The sequence below is a fragment of the Lissotriton helveticus genome, chromosome 3_2, assembly GCF_964261635.1.
Source record: "Lissotriton helveticus chromosome 3_2, aLisHel1.1, whole genome shotgun sequence".
NCBI lineage: Eukaryota > Metazoa > Chordata > Amphibia > Caudata > Salamandridae > Lissotriton > Lissotriton helveticus.
This window is the reverse complement of record NC_136062.1, coordinates 40,295,800-40,319,745: the sequence shown is the minus strand read 5'-3', so window position 1 is coordinate 40,319,745 and position 23,946 is coordinate 40,295,800. Positions and strand designations below refer to the sequence as shown.

Genomic DNA, 23,946 nt, shown 5'->3' with positions numbered 1-23,946 from the left:
TAAGATCACAATGATGGATAAAGAACGTTCTGACAATTTCAATCTATTTACCTTTACTCATAGATAAAATGTAAGTACTCTATTTTTACAATAAGTTAAGAGCAAATATATAGTTATAGTATTGGCCAGTCTGAGGTTTAATCTATCACCTGTGTTATCCTGGGGTCTGGAATGGAATGAATGTTTTCAAATATTAACAAACATTTAATGTTGTATTTTTGTATGTATTAACTAATCATACTAATCATGAATTTATGTAAATGCTTCTAAAATGTATCGTCATAATATAACTCTCTCTCCTGACATAGAGAAGAAGGTGTGGTTATACTAAGGGGTCTATTCAGATCCGGTAAAAAAAACGTCCGTACGAATCATATCCGGAGCCCTCTCCGTACGACTCGTACACACGCCGTATGACCCGACGAGTACACCCAGCGTACATGGGGTACGGTGCGTACCCCATGTACGCTGGGTGTACGGGGCATACCCCTGCGATCATGGGGTGTACGCACCGTACCCGGAGGGGGCCGTTCTGTACCTGTTTCGGTGCGTACTCTGCTTTTATGGCTGTTTTCAGCTCCCGTAAAAAAAGGGTCGTACGGTGCGTACCCGACACGTATAGTACTTGCCTAGTTGTATAAACCAGCCGCGAGCCGTACAGATGTTGCGTACAGCGGGTTCCAATGGAGACTCGTACGGGGATTAGAGTTGTACGGTCTCTGTACGATTCGTACGGAGTCCGGCTCCTGGTACAAATTGTACTTCGACGTACGTACGCGGGACGTTGCAGGGTACGATTCATCTGGGAAAAACGCTCCAAACGGCTATTCGGAGCGGTTTTTCCCGAATCAGAATCGACCCCTAAATATTCACGAAACTGTGGTACGCTTTCACCACGGCTTTATGCAACTACTCAAAGATATGAACCGTACTTCTTTGGAGGAAAGTCAGCTATGCTGTGCTAATTCTGAGCCGTCCGTTCACCACAACAGGTTTCTCCTTCATCCTGCTGCTCCTTTGGCTGAGGGACAAGATGAGAGTCATCAATCTCTGGGAGTGTAGGGGGAAATTAATAGTCAAGGCTGCCCCCGCTCAATTATCTGTCAATCAAGAAAAGCCTTACCTAATCCATAAAACATCAATGTACTGGACCAGTAATCAGAGACTGATATACCATTATCAGTAACTGTACCTTGAATGTGTAAATTAGCACTATTCAACAGGTCAAGATGTATTCATTAAGAAACCAAGATATGTACACAGGTACCCGCTCACTACAACCAGAAATAAGTGTGAGAGCGCAGGGAGAGTGCCTAACGGTTGCTACACCCGAGGGGGTTTCCAGCTAGTAATTGCTGGTATACCCACTTCTCATCATCGGTCACTCTCTCTGTGTGAAGACAAAAGAGGTACACACTAACATACAAATGTGCACAAATGAGAATAGTGACCAAAACACAAACACTGAACAAATACACACACATGTTGTGAAAAAAGTGTAAAACTACACCTACGACCCCATAAGAAAAGGTAAAGACCTGGTGAGGTTTTGCTGGCTATCAATCTTTTATTCCGGTGCTGCAAAGCCTCCCGAATAAAAAATGGTTAATTATTTACCATTATTATTTATTTAGAACCGACATGTTTCGTTGCTCCAATTTCAGCAACTTCATCAGGGCAAAGATGGGGTTCTCTATTCTCAGCCTTCACACCATATTAATAACTGGACCTGTGTAGATATATAAAAAAAAACAGAGCGCAGTAGTGAATGTGCTGCAACCCTCCAAACGGTGGTGTTTAAAGACACACCATCAGGACACATTAAAATAATCAAGAACTGTGATTTACCTTGTGATTGCCACGTCTTCACGTACCGGCAATCATGTATCGGACCTCGTGTCAACTGATCACGTGTCCACCTCGGGCTCCGAGTATCGCGAGCCCCCTAAATGAAATCAATGCATAAATGAATATGAAAACACTGAAAGTGAAAACACAGCCCTAAACGGCCTACTGGCTGGTTCTGGATCGATGTGTGTATGTCGTTATAACGTCCACGCCAAGAAATGTGCCGCTGTGGTATTAAATTAAGCGGTGCCTGATATACTACCAGATGGCCATGTGGACCACTGCGTGGGTGGGCAAATATACATCTCTATATCTTGGCTGTGGAATTTTAAATAACGTGCCGTAAGCATTCACACACATTGCAGGGACATGCAAAATTGGCCACTGGGACGCAACTCCAGCCAAATGGACACATTCTCACACACAAACATAGCCTTACTAATGCTGAGTCCCTCCGGCGCTTCCGACTATCCTCGTTGAAACTCGTTAAGAGGGTCCGGAAGTAGCCCGGGGGGACCGGCTCCGCCCACCGCGCTGTGTTACGCGGCCACGATGCAATAATAAGACACCAGTCATGTTCCCCTACTAGGGAGTAGGGGAACATGGATGGTGTCTAATTATTTTATATATATATTTTTTAACCTTTTACCCCTTGATGCCTACTGCAGCATCATTATGATTTTTTCTTTGACGGCTGCATAGGGGGAGGCTGCCTGCTTAGTGTAATACCGGTTGGTTCTCCATGCATTCATTACTGGGGGTCGAGTATTCACATGTGAGCCTGTTTCAAGATGGCTCTATTTTGCATTTTGCTCCAAGCAGAAGGGGAGCTTCCCTTTGTCTGTTTTTACTCGCTGAGACCACGGGACCTTTTATACGCTTGGTCCGCGACCGTGCGTGCTGTTCTCATTGCATCGTGGCCGCGTAACACAGCGCGGTGGGCGGAGCCGGTCCCCCCGGGCTACTTCCGGACCCTCTGAACGAGTTTCAATGAGGATCGTCTGAAGCGCCGGAGGGACTCGGCATTAGTAAGGCTATGTTTGTGTGTGAGAATGTGTCCATTTGGCTGGAGTTGCGTCGCAGTGGTCAATTTTGCATGTCCCTGCAATGTGTGTGAATGCTTATGGGACGTTATTTAAAATTCCACAGCCAAGATATAGAGATGTATATTTGCCCACCCACGCAGTGGTCCACATGGCCATCTGGTAGTATATCAGGCACCGCTTAATTTAATACCACAGCGGCACATTTCTTGGCGTGGACGTTATAACGACATACACACATCGATCCAGAACCAGCCAGTATGCCGTTTAGGGCTGTGTTTGCACTTTCAGTGTTTTCATATTCATTTATGCATTGATTTCATTTAGGGGGCTCGCGATACTCGGAGCCCGAGGTGGACACGTGATCAGTTGACACGAGGTCCGATACATGATTGCCGGTACGTGAAGACGTGGCAATCACAAGGTAAATCACAGTTCTTGATTATTTTAATGTGTCCTGATGGTGTGTCTTTAAACACCTCCGTTTGGAGGGTTGCAGCACATTCACTACTGCGCTCTGTTTTTTTAATATATCTACACAGGTCCAGTTATTAATATGGTGTGAAGGCTGAGAATAGAGAACCCCATCTTTGCCCTGATGAAGTTGCTGAAATTGGAGCAACGAAACATGTCGGTTCTAAATAAATAATAATGGTATATAATTAACCATTTTTTAATCGGGAGGCTTTGCAGCACCGGAATAAAAGATTAATAGCCAGCAAAACCTCACCAGGTTTTTACCTTTTCTTATGGGGTTGTAGGTGTAGTTTTACACTTTTTTCACAACAAGTGTGTGTATTTGTTCAGTGTTTGTGTTTTGGTCACTATTCTCATTTGTGCACATTTGTATGTTTGTGTGTACCTCTTTTGTCTTCACACAGAGAGAGTGACCGATGATGAGAAGTGGGTATACCAGCAATTACTAGCTGGGAACCCCCTCAGGTGTTGCAACCGTGAGGCACTCTCTCTGCGCTCTCACACTTTTTTCTGGTTGTAGTGAGCGGGTACCTGTGTACATATCTTGGTTTCTTAATGAATACATCTTGACCTGTTGAATAGTGCTAATTTACACATTCTAGGTACAGTTACTGATAATGGTATATCAGTCTCTGATTACTGGTCCAGTACATTGATGTTTTATGGATTAGGTAAGGCTTTTCTTGATTGACACAAGATGAGAGTCCCCAGCTTCACTGATGAAAAGTAAAATATCATCCGGGCGGTGGTTTTCCACAACTTCCTTCAGCTTTATAAGAGTATATGAGAGTCAGCTGAGCAATGCCGGCCCAAATTTGGACATCCTAGTCCTGTGTGTAATTTCCTGTCTAATGTAGTAAATGAAGATCTCTGCCCGACTCCATTGCCTTCGCCCCACATGATGGAGGGAACCCTCTGCAACCAAAGCAGATACCTGTGTGTGGGAAGGAGACCCCTGCATGTAGAGAACTCAAAAAGGCTTTTGAGGATCGAAATTATGTTACAGGCAATGGTGTGTACATGGATTATGTGACAAGAGTAAGGTCTGTAGTATGTATGTTCTACAAAATTATTGTAAAACGTGAGATTGTATTTAAGGGTTGTAAGTGAAAAGTGTTTCAAGATTATTGAAAGTGAAGGGTCTATTAGGTACGATCTAGAGAGAAGCCTGCTTGATTAAATTATATTAATGAAACATAGATTTCTCAAGATGGTATATATGAGTAATCCACCATTCATCACTGTTGAAATGCTGTCCAACCATAGAAATGCAGCAACCCAACAAGCAGCTCAAGTGAAACAGGATTTAACGGTGCGATCCTGCACTATTATACTCTGACTTCTACTCTGTACCCCATCTCAGATATCTAGAAGTGGGTCGAGATCAGTGGTAACATCAGTATGTAAGTCTCGTCACATGGCGATTTAATGCAACACATAACAGGCTACAACAACTTTTAACCCATCTTAAAGGGAATACACCATCACACCACCTCCCTTAGGTCAAGACAACTGAATGGTAACTTAAGGATCCCAAAAAATACATTCAATAATGGTTGTTTACTTATGTGTGCCCTTGAATCCCCCTGTTACAGTTGAGCGGTTGGATGCTTGTATGGTGTCAAGAGAGCACACCCAGCATCACCTGAAACAAAGACATGTGATTCTCCATAAAACAGGTAATAAATGCAGTACATCATGTCTATATAAATGCAGTGTCAGGGTAATGTGTGTCTATTGTGTTGTAGTGCCTATTGAGTAAACATGTTTGAGATGTCACTAGGGGTGGGCAGAACTCTGCGGAGTAACATGAAAACGCCACGATATTCCGCAGAGTTCCACGATTGGCCAGAATCTACATGTTGCGCGGCTCATGCTGATTTTTTAGCACCTGGAGCTTGTTCCGCACTGCAAAATCAGTGCGGATGGCACCACATAGTGCGCCAGATGGCACTGCTTTTTTGCTGCTGGTCGAGTAGATTTTCTACTCAAGCAGCAGCTTTTTCACTGTAAATGGCCGTGACCACCCGCAAGCGCACGTGTGGAGAAAATCTCGCAGGTGCCATCCCAGACATAATACAATGGGATGTAGTTTTAAAAAGGTGGGCCTACTCTACTGTCTCTGTCTGGGTGTCACCACATTTTACTTGCTTCTACGCAACCTTAGGATCAACCAACAGGGGTCTCTGCACTCCAGAGCCTCCGGACCAGAAGTCCGAGCTTCAGGAGTGTTTGAAACAAGTAAGAAATTCTTTCTGGGCCATCAACATATGCCCCTGGGTAACATATGATGTCACCTAAAATTGGTGGGGACTTCGTAAGAGGGGGCCCATTCAATAGTATTACACTTGCATTGCGATGAACCTGCCTCTCTGGCCATCGTCCGCCAATCATGCAAAATAGATGGCCCTAGTGAGTTTGGGATGCGCCTCTTCCTTTTGGCCATGTATTATTACACTGTGGTCTCATGCATTAATGAAATGCTTTATTTTCCTTTTTCACTCTTGGGCATGACTCTCTCCTTCTTTTAACATGTGCCTAGCCCATTTGGGCACCCAATGATAATAATGTCAGGAGCAGCCGTGGAGCCACACAGCCACCACTACCCCTTGCCATTCCCTGCGAATCTGGCTCCTACTTCAGCTGGTGCAGGAGCCAATTCTCACACTCTAGTGCCCGGGTGTGTCAGCTCCCCAAATACACTGGCACAGAGGGTGGCTAGAGCAGAGCTTACTTCTCTTCTTCCATAAGAAAGTTTATACAAATGAGTGTGACAATGCTCCATTTTTTTCTTTGTTGTTGGTATTACCTTGCATCCCTCTCAGGCAACTGAAGCCCTGGGAAACAGTTAAACAGTGAGGAGAGGCCTCAATGCATGTCCCCTCCCAACTGCAGTCACAATTTTCATGCTCCACCACTAGGGTCCTTGGCATTTCCCCTGGGTGTTCCTAGCAATCCTGGAGGGGGATGCTACTTGCATTGCACCCAAACTCGACCCCATGGATAGCTGCCTTTCTTCCTTCATTTTTCTGGCCCTCGTTGGGCTTATGTTTACCAGGGGCAATTGGTGGGGGTGTGCTCCAGACACCAATAGGGTTCTTCTCAAAACTCTTAACCTCTAAAATATTTAAACACTTGGGAGCTTGACTTTTACAGCACTCCCTACTAAGGACCTATGGTCTGCCAATGCCTAGTGTACTCCTCTGCTTGCGGTCATCTCAGCGGCACCCTGCAGCCCTCAAGGCAGAATACCCTTCATTCCTTGGCTCTTTGGTTCCCAAAGATTCCGTGGCTACTCGAAGGAATGCCTGGTGAAAGCAGAAGTAAGGGGCCAGTCCTCTGATGGTGTTACCCTTCTTGCAGGGCCCCTTAGTGGGTCCATCACTCTACTGTCCCATGCAAGATGTAAAGGGGACAGCCTCACTGGCCCTGGAGAGGTGAATCCACAGGGCCAATTCCAGGCTAAGCCCTGAGGGCTCCAGCATGCCATACAGATGCTGGGTTTCCTTCATGGTCCTGTGAAATCCATCTTTCTGTCTCTCTCTCTCTGTGGAGGTTTTAATCTTGGCAGAAATTTCCAGAAAGTAGGCACCTCTGTCCAATACTAGGATGACGCATCATCACTGCACGTCATTCCAACCCTCCTGCACAGCACTTTGGAACATTACAAGATGGCAACTTAAAGTGGACTGTTGAAAAGCTGAAATTCCACCCCAAACTATCACATGTGACTGGTCCCTTCCCTCCAACACTTCAAAAGGGTAGTCCCTCTTGTGATTGGGTCTAGAGGCTGAGCCTTGCCCCTTTATCCTTTGTGGTTTGAGACTTCTCAGGCTTGGTACAGTGTAAAAAGTAATTATTTAATTCAGATTCCATCCCTACCCTTTCCTTTCACAAGAACAGGCTCAAACCAGTGGCCCTACTTTAGGGGAGGCATATGATCCATCTGCTGACCTGCAGAGCAATTAACATGGCCCAATGGAGGGAGCAAAACCTAGGAATATTTAGGGATGATTTCGGGAAATGTACCAAAAGGAGTATGGATATCAGAAAAGTGACACTGTACCTGACTTGGGATCCATCTTTGCAATAATAACGGTGCACTACACTAATCTCTAGGGAAAACTATGGTAAAGTTGCACTCTGGTGCAGATTTCCTGCATAATGTATAACACAGTAAAGCCCAAACTTCTCGGTTAAGCATTCCAGTATACTATGTGGTGTACCATGAACATCCACAGACATTATAAGGCCTACACCACTTCAGCACTAATCCCTCAAGGGCCATTTCTGTGATAGGCTACCTCTGCACATCTACTGGGTTGTTCCACTCGCTCAGCCTGCACACATTTGCACACGTGTGTGTGCACATGTTCATATGCAGCCAACCCAAAGCCTCTTACCACAAAGGTGCAGCAGTACTTCAAGTTTAAAAAGCAGACCCTAATGGCTAGCCATCCCAGCCATTGTATTGTTTTAAAATTATTTTTATTGACATTTTGTATAAGGTAAACAACAAGAACACAGAGTGCAGTACAATATCAGCTGGCAGGCCAGCCAGCCCGCTTGGGATACAGAGTTACAATAACATAACATGAGTATGCATCCACAACTCCTGAGGTAGAATATTGTTAAACAGGTTTTCCACTATCATAAGGCACGTAGGTCCTAACATATACGCATTTCAATTATAACATTATAAATCCCAATCATTACCCCCGCACCAGCCAGGGTTCACACTCCTATGGTGCTTGCATCAAGGGTCATCTGCAACGATGGAACTCAGCCTGCTCACAAATGGATCCCAAATATCTCACGGTCTAGATTTTGACGGTAATAGATCCCAGTAGCACGCCAGTTGCGCCTTACAATATTCTACACTCCTGTCCCACTCCCCCGCTGTCGGGGGGGGGGGGAACTGCGCTCCAATGCAAGGCAACCTGTCTCTTAACTAAGAGCAGTAACACTTCTGGAAGCCTCCTCGACTTCATTGGCACATTTGAAATGACTCCCAGCAGTGTCACCAATGGTGTACAAGGCAGCTCCTGCCCAGTGATGTTTTTAATGTGGCATAGTATTTGTAACCAGACGTTCGCTATGGGTCTGCACTGCCAGGCCAAATGCAGGTAGGTTGCTTGGGGGGCCCCACACCTCCAACAATTGTTATCTGAGCATAGCCCCATTTAATGTAATTGTGTTGGCGTGATTACCAGCCATTTTAACCAGGAGTGAGCATAACTGTTGTAATTCTTTCTAGCATACTTACTGTTAAATACTGCAAAATGACTTGTAATTATGCGTAATTACTTGAGAAGCTGGCGTAATCGCGCAAGTTGCTACTTTCCCATCACATGAGTGATGCGTGATTACTGAAATTACTCCGATCACTCCAGCCTAATTTTAACAGAGGTTACAACGAGTATGACTCAATTAGTGAAAGTCACTTACAACAAAAGTCAAAAACTGGGAAGTCCAAAAGCAAACAAAAGCCAGGGTGTTAAATGTGGTCAGAACCCATTTTCTTTCAACCAACCAGTGTGAGATATTCTTACCTACCAATGAGTCACTTGTCATCAAATTCCTCATCAACCAATCGACCTGCAAGAAGAAACTGACGGAAGATGTAGCTGTCCGATGCGTTTCCAGGAAAGGCAGCGCACACATCAGTGAAACAGTCCCTGGCATCGCGCATAGCTTACACGTTGATGGGGTGCCAGTAGTGTCTGTTGTGCAAAAGGTCTGCTTCTTGGTGAGGTGGCTAAAGTACCACATATGTGCAATCCATGGAACCAACCCCGAGGGAAGTTGGCAAAGGCATTAAATTCCCTTGCTAACCTTTGCCTTTCCAACAGTGGCATGTCAGTAAATAATTGTACTTTTCTGTTGATGAATAGCAGTACTTCATGCAAGAATCAAAACTGGCTTGACTGTGAGATGCTTATGCTGTCAGAGCTGACCCTCCGAAAAATCCAATGACCATTAAATGGAGTTGAGCCAGTATGTTGATATACGCAGGGGTAGCCTGCAGGTAGATGAAGATCCTGCTCTCAGTCCGCAACTATGTCAAAGATCACTTCAGGTGAAAAGCAAATCTGAAATGGCTACATCACTGGACATCTAAAAACTAGGAAGGGAGGCTAGGGTTCCTTGACATTTGGAACATCGGAGGCCTTGAGTTGAATGCCAGAGTCCGTCAATGCAGAATCTAACCTTTTAAAAGTCAGGAAATTATTAAAAACACATCTATTGTCAACCTTATTGCAGCATTTTCTTCTATTGCCTTCTGTGGCTATTCTCTGTGCCAGGGCACCTACTTTGAGGTTTTTGCATGCTCTATCAAACAAATGATTGTCATCTTTATCAAGGATCAGTTCAGGTGAGAAGCAATATCTGGCTTTGACTGGACATTACAAAGATGTTGATCCTTTACCTGTAAATTCTTGCACTCTTCCTCAAATGATTGCTTCTCAAAATCATTGACATAGTAAAGCCTGAAAGAGTTTATTGGGTGTGTGAGTTCATCTATTACCTTGTCACCTTGTACGTGGATGATTACTGTTGTAATTTGTTTCACCTGTAGCCCTACACCAATGCTTAGCTGGTGTATATTTACTACTGTCTTGGCACTTTTCTGGCTGTAGTAATTTTAGAAGTGCAGTTTGTGAATAGCAATTGCCTTACCCTTTTGTTAGTGTGTGTTTTATTATTTTAATGTCCCTCCCCATGCCCCTATTTATCCCCTAAATCCCTCCCTTTTAAGAGTAAATACCCCTGTTTTCCAGCAACTCCCCTTTGTCCCTCCCACAATTACCACCAAAAGGTATCCATGTGTGTGGATATCGCTGCGTAGAAAAGAAAGGTGAGGCAAAGACCTCTGCACATACGTTTGTGGATTGCATTTTATAATATGTGAATAGTCCTATTTTAGTGCTAGTAAATGTACTATATGTTGCAGTTTGTACAAATGCCCAGTTGAATGTATAATGATACTTAACATTTCGAGGTTTGATAAGACATTAATAAGCTGGTATAGGTAAAGATTCTCCCTACCATACCGATATCATTATAAAATTCTGTAAAACTTACGCAATGTAATCCTTTTGCAAACTCCTCCGTAAAGCCTGTGTCTCTTTGATGATAGAGTGATAGGTTGGAACAGCCGGTTTGCAAGTAATTTAAATTAAGGAAAAATATGTCACGTTTTTCACAGTTTTGAAATCCAGCTGGCATGATAATTCCCAGCTAGTCCTGGTAGGGCAGTATATGGAATGCTGCAACCAAAGGATACATTTAAACAATGTCATAGAAGTCTAACAATATACATTTAGTTCTATTTACTAAAAAGACATGCTACATATCATATCTAATGCAAATAGAGTATACTTGAGCACCAAAATCTAAAGTTAGCACATCCTAGGAAATTAAAACAGTGATATGGCTGACCCTTGATCATTCATGCTATAATTACTTACTGGCAATTCCATGGCTCCGAGTTATTCCTCGTTACAGTTCTTACTACATGAGGAGCCCACCTCCTCCCACAGACCGATACCTACTAGTCATTTTTCAGTCTTCATGACTGAAACTCAAAGGAACCCCTCCACTCACTATAAAGGGTTGCCACTCCAAACACACATCCTGCTAATCCAATGCCATTCCACCAACAAAGAGCAGCTTGCAGATTATACTCCTCAAAAAAGGGTGGGCATAACTGACTGTAACAAGGAAGTAATAACTCGGAGTCAAAAATGAGTGGTAAGTAATTATAGTATTACCTCCTCATTAACCACCTCAATATTGTCAACATTACGTGAGACATGTCAAACCTTTCAGGGTAAACAATGATACTCTTGAGAAATGAATTTAAACAATGACCACTCCATACAAACCTTTTGAATGCCATTGTGCCAAAATGTGATAAAGTGCACTCAGCAAGAGTCTACTTCACAGCCACTGACAGGATTCTGGAGCCAAAGTCATCATTATCTATACCTCCATGCTGTAATCAATAGTGCTTAAAAAAGGATGAGCACAATGGCAAAGTTGCAGACCTGCACATTTTCAAAATAGGTGCCCACTGAACCTCTACCCAAGAGGCAGCCATGATTCTTGTTGACTTTCCTTGACCCCCCCCCCCACCACCATACCCAGGACAGGGGACCCCTTCTCACTGTAGGCCAGTGCTAAAGTAGACCTAACCCATCTACTCAGTGATAAGGCCTTAACCCTTTCATGACAGGACAACATTAAATAAACAAAGTTTCCACTCTTTTGAAAGAGGAAAATCAAGTAATGTAGATAAGAATTGCTTTCCTGACATCCAACGTATGTGAAGAAGGGTGATCTGCAGAAGGTTCTGAAAACAACTACGGTAAAATAACTTTTTGACCTTAATGAAAAGGAGAACTTGCCTTAGGTCTAAGGTGAGGACCAATTTTGAGGACCAATCTACCCGGAAAGATGTTTAGGTAAGGTAATCTGCAGGACCAAGAACCTAATTCTACCAACCTACAGGCTGAATTGATAGTGCATCTTTGGACATGAATAGCCCCTACATTTTGCATGGAGCATGATGTGATTTCGAATGAAAGTGCACTGGGTCCCAGCTAACCAGGTCCCCAGTGCCAGATCTCTTTCCCAAAACTGTACCATTATTGGCACAACTTCAGCAATCCCTGTAACCCCTAGTAAATGGTAGCCCTGGTACGTAGGGCGTTAGGACTGAAGAGGTTCCACTAGGACTGCTAGGGACCCCTCACCAAGACCATGCAAACTGCCATTGCAGGTGCGTATCTTGGTGCAGAGAAAACTAAATAGTCGACATGGCACACAGCTCTGTGTGCCATGCCTACAGACACTGCATGAGGTGTAGTTAAGTCACCCCTACTGCAGGTCCTATTGCCCTAAGACAGGGTTCACTATGCCACATGTGTGGTCATATCTGCCTGAGCAGGTACAACCCTACAATATCTAAGTCCATTCTTGGATATTGTAAGTGCACAGGGAAGCCATAGAGAATACATGGGCTTGACACCCATCATTACGAGTCCCCCAGCACCATGATGGCTTCACTGTACCCAAGCATGGTTGGTACCAAACATCTCATCTTAAAAAATCCCTACTGATGACAGTGTTGGATTCATTAATAAATGCACACAAAGGGCACTTGAGAGGTGCCTCCTGAAAACCTATAAACACGGGTGTGGTCTCTGACTAGTTTTAGCCAGCCTGCCACGTTTCTGGCCTAATGGGGGGAGAGCCTGCACTCTCAGAGGTCAGGAACAATGCCTGCTCTGGGCGGAGGTACTTCACACCTCCCCTAGCCCGGAATGGCCTTCCAAGGTGGGAAACTTTAAAGGTGATTCTGCCTTTGAAAAGCAATCCAGGCACCTCCAGATAGTGGGGGATGGCAACCTCTCTGTTCTGCTCCACATTTGGTGGGAGGACAGGCAGGAACATTTGTTAGATTAGGTAGTGGGCCCACAGTCAGCCAGCACCACCCCTAAGGTGGAGCAGGTGATGTGGACCCCACTTTTCTGTTTTCTACACCTTGTTTGAGAGGGAATTAGCCAATTAGTGCCAGGGTTGAGCCCATTCCCCATAGAAAGTGGTCACATAGAGGGTGTAGACACCCCAAAGACAGGTAGCCCATTGACTACTACCTGTCTCCCCCCTCTAAATGCCCCTAAATGTAGTATTTAGGTGGCATCCTTGGAGCGTGAACTTCAGATTCGACTGACACAAAGAAGAGCTGCTGAGCCGAGAACAGAGTACCTGCTGCAGAATTGTGGTGCAAAACCCTGCCTGCTGCCTCCAAGGACTTGACCTTTGTGGTGTGCTGTCTCGGCCTGTCATTGTGAGGCATCCAAAAAACCCATAGTACCTCCAGCCCTTCACCAATCAACAGAGATCTCCCTTGCTTTAGAGGAGCTACTCCCCGCAGAGTCCGGTTTAATGACTTGCAGCTCCCCGGCGATGCAGACATAGCAACTAAATGAGAAGTGGTGCACTAGACCCAGAGGGGCATATCTTTCTCCCCACCAAGTGTGAAGACATCAGGACCTACCAGAGCCGTGTAGGACCAATACCCAGGGTACAGGACCCCTTGCATACTGCACCGAGGCAAAGAGTCCAATCAGGACTCCAACTGCCCAGGAAATCATCCCTGCAAGCAGGAACCACAGTCCTAGTTAGGGTAATTCAGTAACACACTTTAAATTAGCCAGTGCTCACCCTCTTGTAGCTTGGCACAGAGAAGTCAGGCTTAACTAAGAGGCAATGTGTAAAGGATTTGTGCAAATAACAAAGAGTAACAGTGAAAACACCACAAAAGGACTCCATACCAGTTTATAAAATTAACCAATTATTTTATAAGTGAAACCAGACCAAAACGACAAAAATCCAATGATTAGAAGTCACGGTAGTAATTTTTAAAGAATAAAATATTTTGTGATGCTTAGAAGCAAATTGCGCCAATCGGGGCAATCTGGTCGCACTTGACGGGCAAATCCAAAAGTTAAGGCTGACTTCAATGGAAGCGATTAGGATACAGGGACCTTCCTTGGGCCACTGAACACTACCTTGGATGCGTCACGGCCGAGGGCGATGCATGAAGCAAAGAAGGCGATGCGTCGATTCTGAGCTGTGCAAAATCGAAGATACGTAGAGAGTTAAGATGTGATGAACATCGGAGTGATGTGTCGTCATCGAACTGCTGGGCTGTAGGCAATGTGAGTAGCACAAAGTATGCATTGCCGCCAAGCTGCACAAAATCAGAGATGGGTCAGAAATACAGGACGATGATTAGCGCCAATGGCGATGCAATGTCTGCAGTTCATGCATTAGCTGTGAAGCGTCGGTGTCAAAGGAAATGTGTCAGTTCCAATCGGTGCAAAGTTGTTGATGTATGGATTTTCTGGGTTGCAGCACAGAAAACTCAAAAACTCAATCTCAAGGGCCCAGGACTGGATTTGCACCACTTAGCAGAGCAGGGCTCACAGCAGGTTGCTGGGTGAAGACTTTGACATCCCTGAGACTTCAGAAAAAGGAGGCAAGCTAACATGCCCTTCGAGATACTTTGGTCCTGGGATGAAGAGATGCAGGCCCAGTCCATCTCACTCCTAGGCATGAGGCAGTAGGCTGCCGGCCAACACAGCAAAGCAGTTCAGCAAAGTGGTAGCCCCTCTTGGCAGGAGTCCGTCTTCCTGTTAGTATGCCCTCAGTTCCAGAAGTGAGCTGATTTCATGGAGTCAAAGGTCCAGTACTTATACCCAGTTGGACCTTTGAAGTAGGGAGACTTGAAAGAGATGCCTTTGAGCTGTACAAGATCTTGCCTTTCCTGCTCTGGCTCCAGACTCACTACAGTAGTAGTGGCTGCTCTCGTGGCAGCGGGGCGGGGAAGGGGTGTGAGCTGGAAGGGATGGACGGATGACAAAAATAAATAAAAAAAAGAACGTATCTTCTCCTCGCCAATTTCTGCTCTTCTCATTTCCGCTGAAACTACCAGACTCCCCTGTGGTCAATCCCACTGCTTCTCAAATGCATGAGAGGATCGCTAAGATTGGCCTGAGCGGGCTTGTTTCCCGCTCCAAAGAGGACTGTGGGCCTACGCCTGCTGTTCCCTGCTGTTCCCTCCGCCCGGCATTGCAGCTCGGGTTGGAGAGATGTCAGTGCCCATGACAGTTTGGTCATCCTGAGACAGTCGGTCAATCTGTCATGCAAACTGAGTGCATTGCCAACACTCCTCCTGTGACTGACCCACCACAATGGCCCACCCACAAAATTTGTGGCAGAAAAGGAAAAATAAAATGATAATAAACACTTTTGATTATCGTTTTACTTTTCAAACTTTGAGGCCGCTGGAGGGGGGCACGGTATTTCCTCTGCCATAGCTGAGGATCCGCCACTGTACTACAGGGGGGTATGCAAACCTTTATGTGGGGACAGGACACAGCCCTTTTAGGTATGTCAGCTCCACCCTCCCATCCTGCTCAGCATGCAGATGGCCACTCAGTCACACCTACCCTTTCTTTGCGTGTGGATGTCTAGAGGGAATGCAAAAAGCTGCTGTCACCCACACCAGACGTCTATTGGAATGTGAAGTTAGGATGACCCATCAGCAGGCAGATGGCCACTCAGTCACACCTACCCTTCCTTTGTGTGTTGCAGTCAATAGGGAATGCAGGAAGCCCACCCCAGTCGGTATTGGGATGCAAAGGTAGGCATCCTACAAAATTAATTTTACCATGAACTCCCCCTCTGTCACCAAGGGATTAGCCTATGGAGGCTATCCAATTTGAAGTGCAAGTGGAGACCCACTTGACAAGAAACTTCAGGTGTAGCACAGGATAGTAGTTTCCTGATGATTTGTTTTACAAAAAACACATTAGAATTTATCTCTGCACCTCGTTCCTCTTTTGGGACATTGTCTTTTTCCTTAGAAGATCTTGTATGCTTCCTAAAAGGCAGAAACTTTATCTTAGTTTCTTGTAATAGGAGTAGGGATGAAAACCCTTTGCGGAGCATTTGAGCACTACCTATATCGTATTCTTGTTTGACCTAGAAGTCCAAGATGTCTTGGATACAATAACCCAACACAGCAGCTTTGTCAGTCCAGCTTTGATTATTAGCAGCACTGATTCTTCTGATTAGAAGAATGTTTGATGGAATTTGATTTCTTGCAATCCTTTTCAGGTTGGAACCTTCTTTTTCTTCTTTACTTACAATGTGCATTATGGGAAGAAGTGGGGTTGGATTTCCCCTTGTAAGGAAAGGCATGTTTACAATCCTTAAATGCTTTCCTAACCATAGAGTCAAGCTGCTCAGCAAAAAGTTTCACTTCTGAGTAAGGAATCTTGAGCAGTTCTACTTTTCAGTTCTGACTTCTGGTTAAAATGGAACCACCAGCTGCCATTGCAGAATCATTGAGGCCATCATAGGAGATGTCCAATAGAAATCAGGCTTACAGCTCACTGTTGGACACCATGTCAGAGCAATCCTCCCCCTCTTTCATGTCATTAGTCTTCTTTAGTGCAGATTCTGTCTTTTTGCCAATAACATCTAAAGGAGTACAGTCCTCCTGACTGATTAAGGTTTTCTCAGCCAAACTAGCCAATATAGGATCGATAGCATTGATTGGAATGACTGATTCAGCGTTCTCTAGCATATACATATTTTTCATACATCTTGATATAGTGAGATCATCAAAATCTTTCTATTCTCTTATAATAAGAGTTTTGATCTTGTCATGCAGAGGAAAAGCTGGCCCTTGAGGTCCTGCACACTCAGGTAAAAAAGAAAGAGTCCTCCCTTTCCACCTCCTCCTTTGGCAGGAAAACCAATATTATTTCTCAGATGGTAGAGAATCTGGCCTCCTTTTCCTCCTTTCTTACATATTTCCTTTTAGTGGAAGGACCAGTGATCTCTGGAGAGGAAGCACTGCCCATCAGTGAATTGTCTCTCCCTTTGTGATGTCTTCCGCGTCTTCTCTTCCTCTAAGCTTCTAATACCTTCACCACAGCTGGATCAATAAATCACTGAACATCTGGCTCCACTGCTATCCTCCCACCTTGCACAGACGTAGCGGAGGAAGTAGCTCACCTAGACCTGTCCTTCCATCTTGGAAACTCTTCATCAGAGAGAAGAAATTAATTTTGCTTGCATTTGTTGGCATTGTTTCCTTCCATAGTAAAATCACTACTGAACTAAAAAAGAGAAGAGATCATCATCCCTGCTAATTACCAATAAAAAAGACCATCTTCATATTTGTCATTGGCTGAGATGTGCTGGGACCAATCAGGAAATCACAATTCCTAATGTAAGAAAACGTAAAATTTTTAGATAACAATTCCTAATGGGTTGCAAATCAACCTACCTCATGAATAGCTGGGACCAATCAGGAAATCACAATTCCTAATGTAAGAAAACATACATATTTTAGATAAAAATTCCTAATGGGTTGCAAATCAACCTACCTCATGAATATTAAGGACGAAGGTCACAATTTGTGACTCATTAGGAATTACAGCCATCCTAGGGATGGTGGCTTGCTGATGTCAGCAGCCGACCATGTCTGTGATTGCTTTTTAATAGAGCAATGATTTGTGTTTTTTTTAATACAGCCTGTTTTCCTTAAAGGGATCACTGGCTGCTCTTAAAAAGTATTTTTTCCATTCTCAAAATGAAATGGATCGCTTTGGGGCCCCTTCCCATTTGCGAATGGGTTACCACCTCCTTCAATAGTCGGTAAAGTATTAATGTTTTGCGACCGTAATTTGGTCCCATACATCATTAGATTCCATTCAGATTCGGTATTTGGAAAGGACGACCAAAACACACTTCTTCCAAATACTAAATTGCAAATACAAAATGCAGTTCAGTAACGTAATATTGAATCACAATTTGTGCTTTAAACTTATGTAATAGCATTTTTGCGATTGGAACTTGCACTATCAGGCCATTTCTGACTACAAAAAATGCTTTATACTTTAACCACCAGGCCACAAAAGGCATTTTACACTATTTCTCTGTAAATGACCCTGAGCTCAGCGGACCAGTCCCCTCGGGACCATCCAAGTGTAAATACCCCCCTTCGTCTCTAGAGGGTGCTGACCTGCCCGCAGTGATTCCTCTCTGCAAGCGCTCAAAAAAGGGCATCAACAACTTTCTGGACCCTGCACTAAAAAGGTAAGGCGGCTCTTAATAAAATTTCTAGTTCTTAGAATTGATATCCGAGTCTGCAGGCAAATTTACTGTTGCCATATAGTGAAAACTCCCAGTAGTATGCAAATTATGAGTTCACCATGGAATAGCAAATCACTGTGTGTGTGACCGATTTTTCTGATCGTAAAACCACACATAATTATCATTCCATGGGGGTGTGTTCTAAGTAGGTGGTAAATGTATGTGGGGGCCAGTGCGTAGGTTGGGAATGAGTGAGGAGGTGGGTAGAGTAGTGGAAGTAAGGAAAAGTTTTTGTTGCATAGGGGGAAGCATGCGAATATCAGGTCAGATTATTCCACTGGGTAAAACCAGATGCAGAAAAGCCTAATCAGTAGTAATCAGGAGGAGCAAAATGAATGCATAAAAGTATTTGCCAGTTTTGTTCATCCTGACTTGTAATTAGTGGCAGCTACTCCGCTAAGGCGGAGGAGCGTCACCCCACTGCTTTTTAGCAGAGAAATAAAGGGAAAATAAAATGATAATACGCCGGGTTATTGTCGTTTTATTTTGTCCTACTTCCTGCAGATTTGCGTGAGGGGGCAAGGCAGGGGAGGAGTGGTAGCAGCCTCCTAAGTTCACAGTGAATGCTTAGGCGGCCATCTCGCGTTGGCCACACAGTCTTGAGCACTTCACATGTTCTCCACGCAGGCTGCGTGGAGAACATGCCCAGGCTCCCAAGCAGCTTTTGAGCGCCGAAACACAGTGCTCAGACCAATCACAATGCTGCTAGTGCAGCGTTGTGATTGGCTGACTCGAAGCCTGAATGTGCTTTCTGTTCAGGGCAGCAAGGGAAGACTATGGAGGAGCGATGCGGTGAGGAAGCGGTGAGAAGGTAAATTGTTTATTTTTAATTTATTTTGTAATACCCGCTTCCCCTACATCCTCCCCTGCGTCCTCACACCCTCCTGCTCCCGCCCCATACCTCTGATCCATGCAGGCCACCGCGGCTTGTAAATAATTAGGCCCTCAGCATAAAACTGTTATAGGAAACGTGTGAAAAATATAAATTTAGAGCTCCATACTTCGGGTCACCTGTAGGTCTAAAACATTGCATGAGTTCACATCTACAATATTCAGGAGTTCGCCAGAGTTTACAGAATTAGGCCTGGAATCCACTGACAGTTGCAAGTTTCCATCTTTTGGGCACTCCATTTTCGCATTAGTAGATATATACATGTATATTCGTACATGCAAAAATCTGCCTAGCATGTAAAAATTCACTAATTAAAACTTGTTTTTTTTTGGGGCGTGGCTTAGCGGGCAACGATGGTGGACGCAGCTTGCTAGAGCTCCCACCGGCCCGACTGTTATCCGGCGAATTATCCTGGCTCCTGGACCCGTCTTGTAGCCCACACTTGAGGCAACTGTAGCGGAGGGCAGGAGGTGTTGCCCGGTGCGTTATTCGGCGCTCCCGGACCCTGTGTAGCGGAGACAGCAGCGGCGGCGGTTTGCGGCCTAGTCCAGGGGAGTGAAGCCGGGACCTAGATTTTGGCGCCTCCCGGTCGGGAGGTCTCCGCGCCGGCCGGCTGTGCCTGCATCTATCCTGGGCCTGGGACCCCCATTGGAGGCGGAGCTGTGGGCGAGTCCTCGGGCCTGCCCGCTGCAGTGGAGGCGCCGATCCGTGCTGGGAGAGAGGCCGGAGGGAGCTGCGGCCTACCTCGGGGCCGAGAGACCGGGACCTCGAGTTTCAAGGCTCCCGGCCGCGAGAGCAGGTGCATTGCGGTGGCCAGGGGACCAACTTGAGTGGCTGAGGGTGCGGTGCCCCCGAGGTGAGATCCTGCCCGAAAAGACTGGTGTGGGGCGATTGTGCTCTCTTGCTTCAGGCGAGTGTGGTGATCGAGCCTGGGGGGGCCCAGTGGCGGCGCCGGGAGAGATGGCGGAATCGACGTGGGTGACTCTGTGTGGCCCCATCCGAGTGTGATAACGAGGCGACGAGAGATTGCAGCCGGCTTACGCAGCACCGGTGAGTGCCTGGGACAGTTGGACAGTGTGGCAGAGGGGCTCCCCCGCCTGGAGCTGGTGGCTGGTCGTTGAGTAGCCTGGTGCGGGGCCACGGGGGCCCCCTCTTGTGGCTGGAGATTGGAGCAGGGACCTTACGGTGCGGGGGCTGGGCCCGGCCGGAACGACATTGGGCACCTTCCTCTTGGGGGCAGCCTTGTGGAACCCGGTGTACCCCCTGGCAGCGGTGGACGATAGCGTGGAGGGACTGTGTGCCTGGAGTTATTCGTGTGGTGTACCCTTGGTTCCGATTGGTGGTGTGGGGTGCCGGCACCGAGGCACTCTACGGACAATCCGGAGACAGTAGAGTCCAGGTGTGCTGCGGACATGGAAAGAAGAAAGGAGGGGGTCCATGGGAATATTTACCGACCCTGCAATGTTATCATCCCTAACACTTATGAATACCAACAACTGGGATAACAATGGGTCAAAGAGCAAACTCTCTATAAACTATCTGTGTATCTAAGGGTACAACCGCGAAATCCACTTAGAGTATATCATGGTGAAATAATTGTTCCCATGAGATTACCAAACTGTACTGCCCTACATCATTTGGGATCCTTCACCCTGAAGGAAAGTGGTTTTACCCACAGTAGATTAGGCAGGTCGTAGCCTAGTCTAATGAAAGTGCCTCAAATGTGAACGTGGTGTAATATAGCATCAGGGGGTAAACTGACTAGCAGTGCAAGATGTGATGAAATAATAAGTGCTAAGTGCAAAAAATTTGTTAAAATTGGGTACAGGAAATGGAGAAACAGTTTTAATAGAGTCCTATCCACACCCAAAACTAAAAACAGTGCATAGTAGTGTAAACAAATAACTACTAGAATTGATGTTTGGTCGACATGTTTCTGCAGTGAATATGGAGCCTGTTGGTCTCCTACTGCTTCCTCAGGACCTTAATTTCTGCTACTGCATAAAGTGAATGAAAGTGTAAAGAAATGAACAATATCACCTGAGATTCGCCTGTTATGATGGTCCAAAGGTCACCCAATGTCAGCATGCAAATATATGAAAGAATACACAGATAATTTAGATAGTGACAATACATCCACAACCTATGTATTATATTTCATTTGCCAACTCATTTTGCTGGTCAATAATTCTATTCAAGTAATCTATTAAATGCCATATTATTATTTAGGCAAAAGGATTTTTGTTTGTAGTCTCCACTCACCTACTTTTCAGGGAATGTACGCCCCACCCCACCTGGCTACAGCTCAGGTAAACCGGAGCACCGCTCTATGGAAGGGAAGGAAAAGGAAGTAAGGGAAGGACTAAAAACTGCATTCTATACATTAGACGAAAACTCAGTTAGTCGGAGTCGTTGTATATTGTATAGACACTCGGTTTCCATCATGGTGTAGTATGTCTTTTTTTATGGCCCCTCTAGTAGCCATTTAATGTGTTAATTACAAATTAAATACACACAAAAGCGCCCTAAGAAGTTCATGGCGCCGTCTCTTGTCGTTCGCTTGAGGTCCTTTAAGCTCAAATGTCAAGGAACCAAGTATGCAAACAAAATCGAGCAAATTAGATATAGAAAGCACCCTACGAGGTTCATGGCGCCTCTCATATTGTTCGCTTAAAGTGCTTTAAGCTCAAATGTCAGGGAGGCGAGCGCACAGAACAAACCACATAGTCTCCGCGCTACAATTAGCGAGACAGACTGACATGACACAAAGACTGTACATAAAGTAAAAGTACTCGATTCACGCCTGAAGTGCTAAGATACACAATCGGCGCTTACCTGTCCGTCGGTACCCCGGACATCCGTCTAGGCTGTCTTGGAGGGAGGTACCTGACTGGACAGGAAGCCGCCATTCGTATCTGCCAATGCATGACTCCCGCTCACGTGATCCTACGTAATAACGTAAGAGGTGTCTGGGAGTTGTAGATTGTTGTCCTCTTGCTTGCTGCAACAGCGAGCTAATGATTAAAGTAATTGAAATAAAAATACTAGTAATGAAGAAACGGAATACATGTCTCTCGTTGCAATATGGTGTGATATAGGCAAATAGCGATTTTGCACATATGGTCACATATTAGATGGACATATTGTTGGGGGAAAATAATCGATAATTTCCCTCTCTATGGACGTTTATTGCCCACTCCAACAGTTTTTTAGATGTTATTAGGCCAATATATATAGCCTCTGTCTCTTCGAATGGTATTATGACAATTATGAGTGACATGATGTCAACATTTGAAGCCCCCACAGAGGACAGGGAAATACAGTCTTTTCTATGACGTCACATGGTCTCCGTAGCAGAGCGACTAGAGTAGAGACATATATCATAGCGACATCCACGGGATGTCCTCGTTTAAACCCTTTTTGTCCGTCTGCAATTTGTAAATCCATTTTTGTTCTCGTTTAAAAAGAAAGGTACTGATATCTGTTATGTGGGGTGAAATCAGTAGCTGTTCCAATACAGTCCAGTGTAAATCTGTTGGTAGATGATGTGCTTGGATGAAATGGTTTGTGAGCCTGGTGGCTTGTCTGCAGCAACGTATCGAGCTCTTATGTTCCGATATCCGTAGCTTGACTTTTCGAGTCGTCATCCCCACGTACTTTTTGTTACATGGACAAGTGATCAATTATATCAGGTTCATACTATTGCAGTTTGTGAACCTGCGCTGCTGCCATGGCTGGTCTGTGCCGATGTCGATAGTCACAGATCTTGATGTTTGAGGGCAAGCAGCACAATGGCCACATGGGTGATGACCCGTAACCGCAGGCATATCCCAAAGGGTGCCTACCGCTCGGGGAATTTCACTCTTAGGTCTTGTGTGGACCAGTTTATCCTTTAGATTTTGTCCCCTCTTGAAAGCAAAAAGTGGGAAGGGCAGTGTATACTTGCCTGTGTTCAATATGCCCCAATGTCTTTTCACAATCTTTTTGATTTGATTTGACTGCATACTAAAGGTGCTGACACAGGTTATACGGTTTGTTTTCGGTTTCAAAGGCAAGACTTCTAGTAGACTCGCTCTATTGTTGTTAGCGGCTCTCTTCTTCGATTGCTGAATCAGCCTTTTAGGGTATTCCTTGGCAACCAGATCTTGTGCCAAGCTTTTTGCATGGATTTCAAAGGTTGTTTTTGTCGAGCAGTTTCTTTGAATGCGTAAAAATTGCCCGTCGGGTGACAGCTATTGTAATTGAGCAAGGAATTCCATGCCATTGGCTTGCGGTATAATTCTGAGGCAAGACCAGAAGGGGTACTCGAGATTCGCAAATCCAAGAATGCCAATCTATGGACATTATATTCCATGGTGAACTTGAGGAATTGATTCCTCTGATTGAGCCATTCGTGAAACTCTTTCAGCTGATTTTCTGTGCCTCGCCACACGACGAAAATATCATCTATGTAGCGTTTCCATGTTCGCAAACACCTAAGGTGGGGGTTGGTGTCTGCGAACATGTGCTCCTGCTCGAAGTTGTGCACATACAGATTAGCGAGACTTGGGGCAAAAACGCTGCCCATACTGGTCCCGCTAATCTGCAAATACAGAGAATCTTCAAAACAGAAGAAATTGTCTGTCATTGCCAGAGCAGCCGATGTCATTATCAGTCTGACTGGTGTTATTGAGTTCAACTCTCTAGTCGCTAATAGTCCCTCAACAACCTCTAGGGTCTCCATTTGCGGTATCGATGTATACAAACTTTCAACAACGAATGACACCAAGATGTCAGTTTGTTTGTTAAATTCAATATCAGGCAATAGCCTTAGAACATCTTTGGTGTCCATTAAGAATGTTGGCATTTCTCTTACCATGGGCTTTAAAAAGAAGTCGACGAACGTCGACAGGGGTTTAAGGAGAGACCCTATCCCAGATATTATGGGACGTCCGGGGGGAGGGC

The 23,946-nt window shown here is 45.1% G+C and overlaps 1 protein-coding gene across 6 annotated transcripts in view; it reads right to left on the bottom strand.

The window, feature by feature from the left end:
- Positions 1–23,946, bottom strand: part of FAM227B (family with sequence similarity 227 member B) — a 3,234,040-nt gene that overhangs the window by 492,731 nt on the left and 2,717,363 nt on the right. For all 6 annotated transcript variants that reach the window (XM_078684781.1, XM_078684784.1, XM_078684786.1 and 3 more), the window contains one exon: positions 10,455–10,539. In XM_078684781.1, coding sequence (XP_078540907.1) covers positions 10,455–10,539 — 85 coding nt within the window. The remainder of the gene's footprint in view (positions 1–10,454; positions 10,540–23,946) is intronic.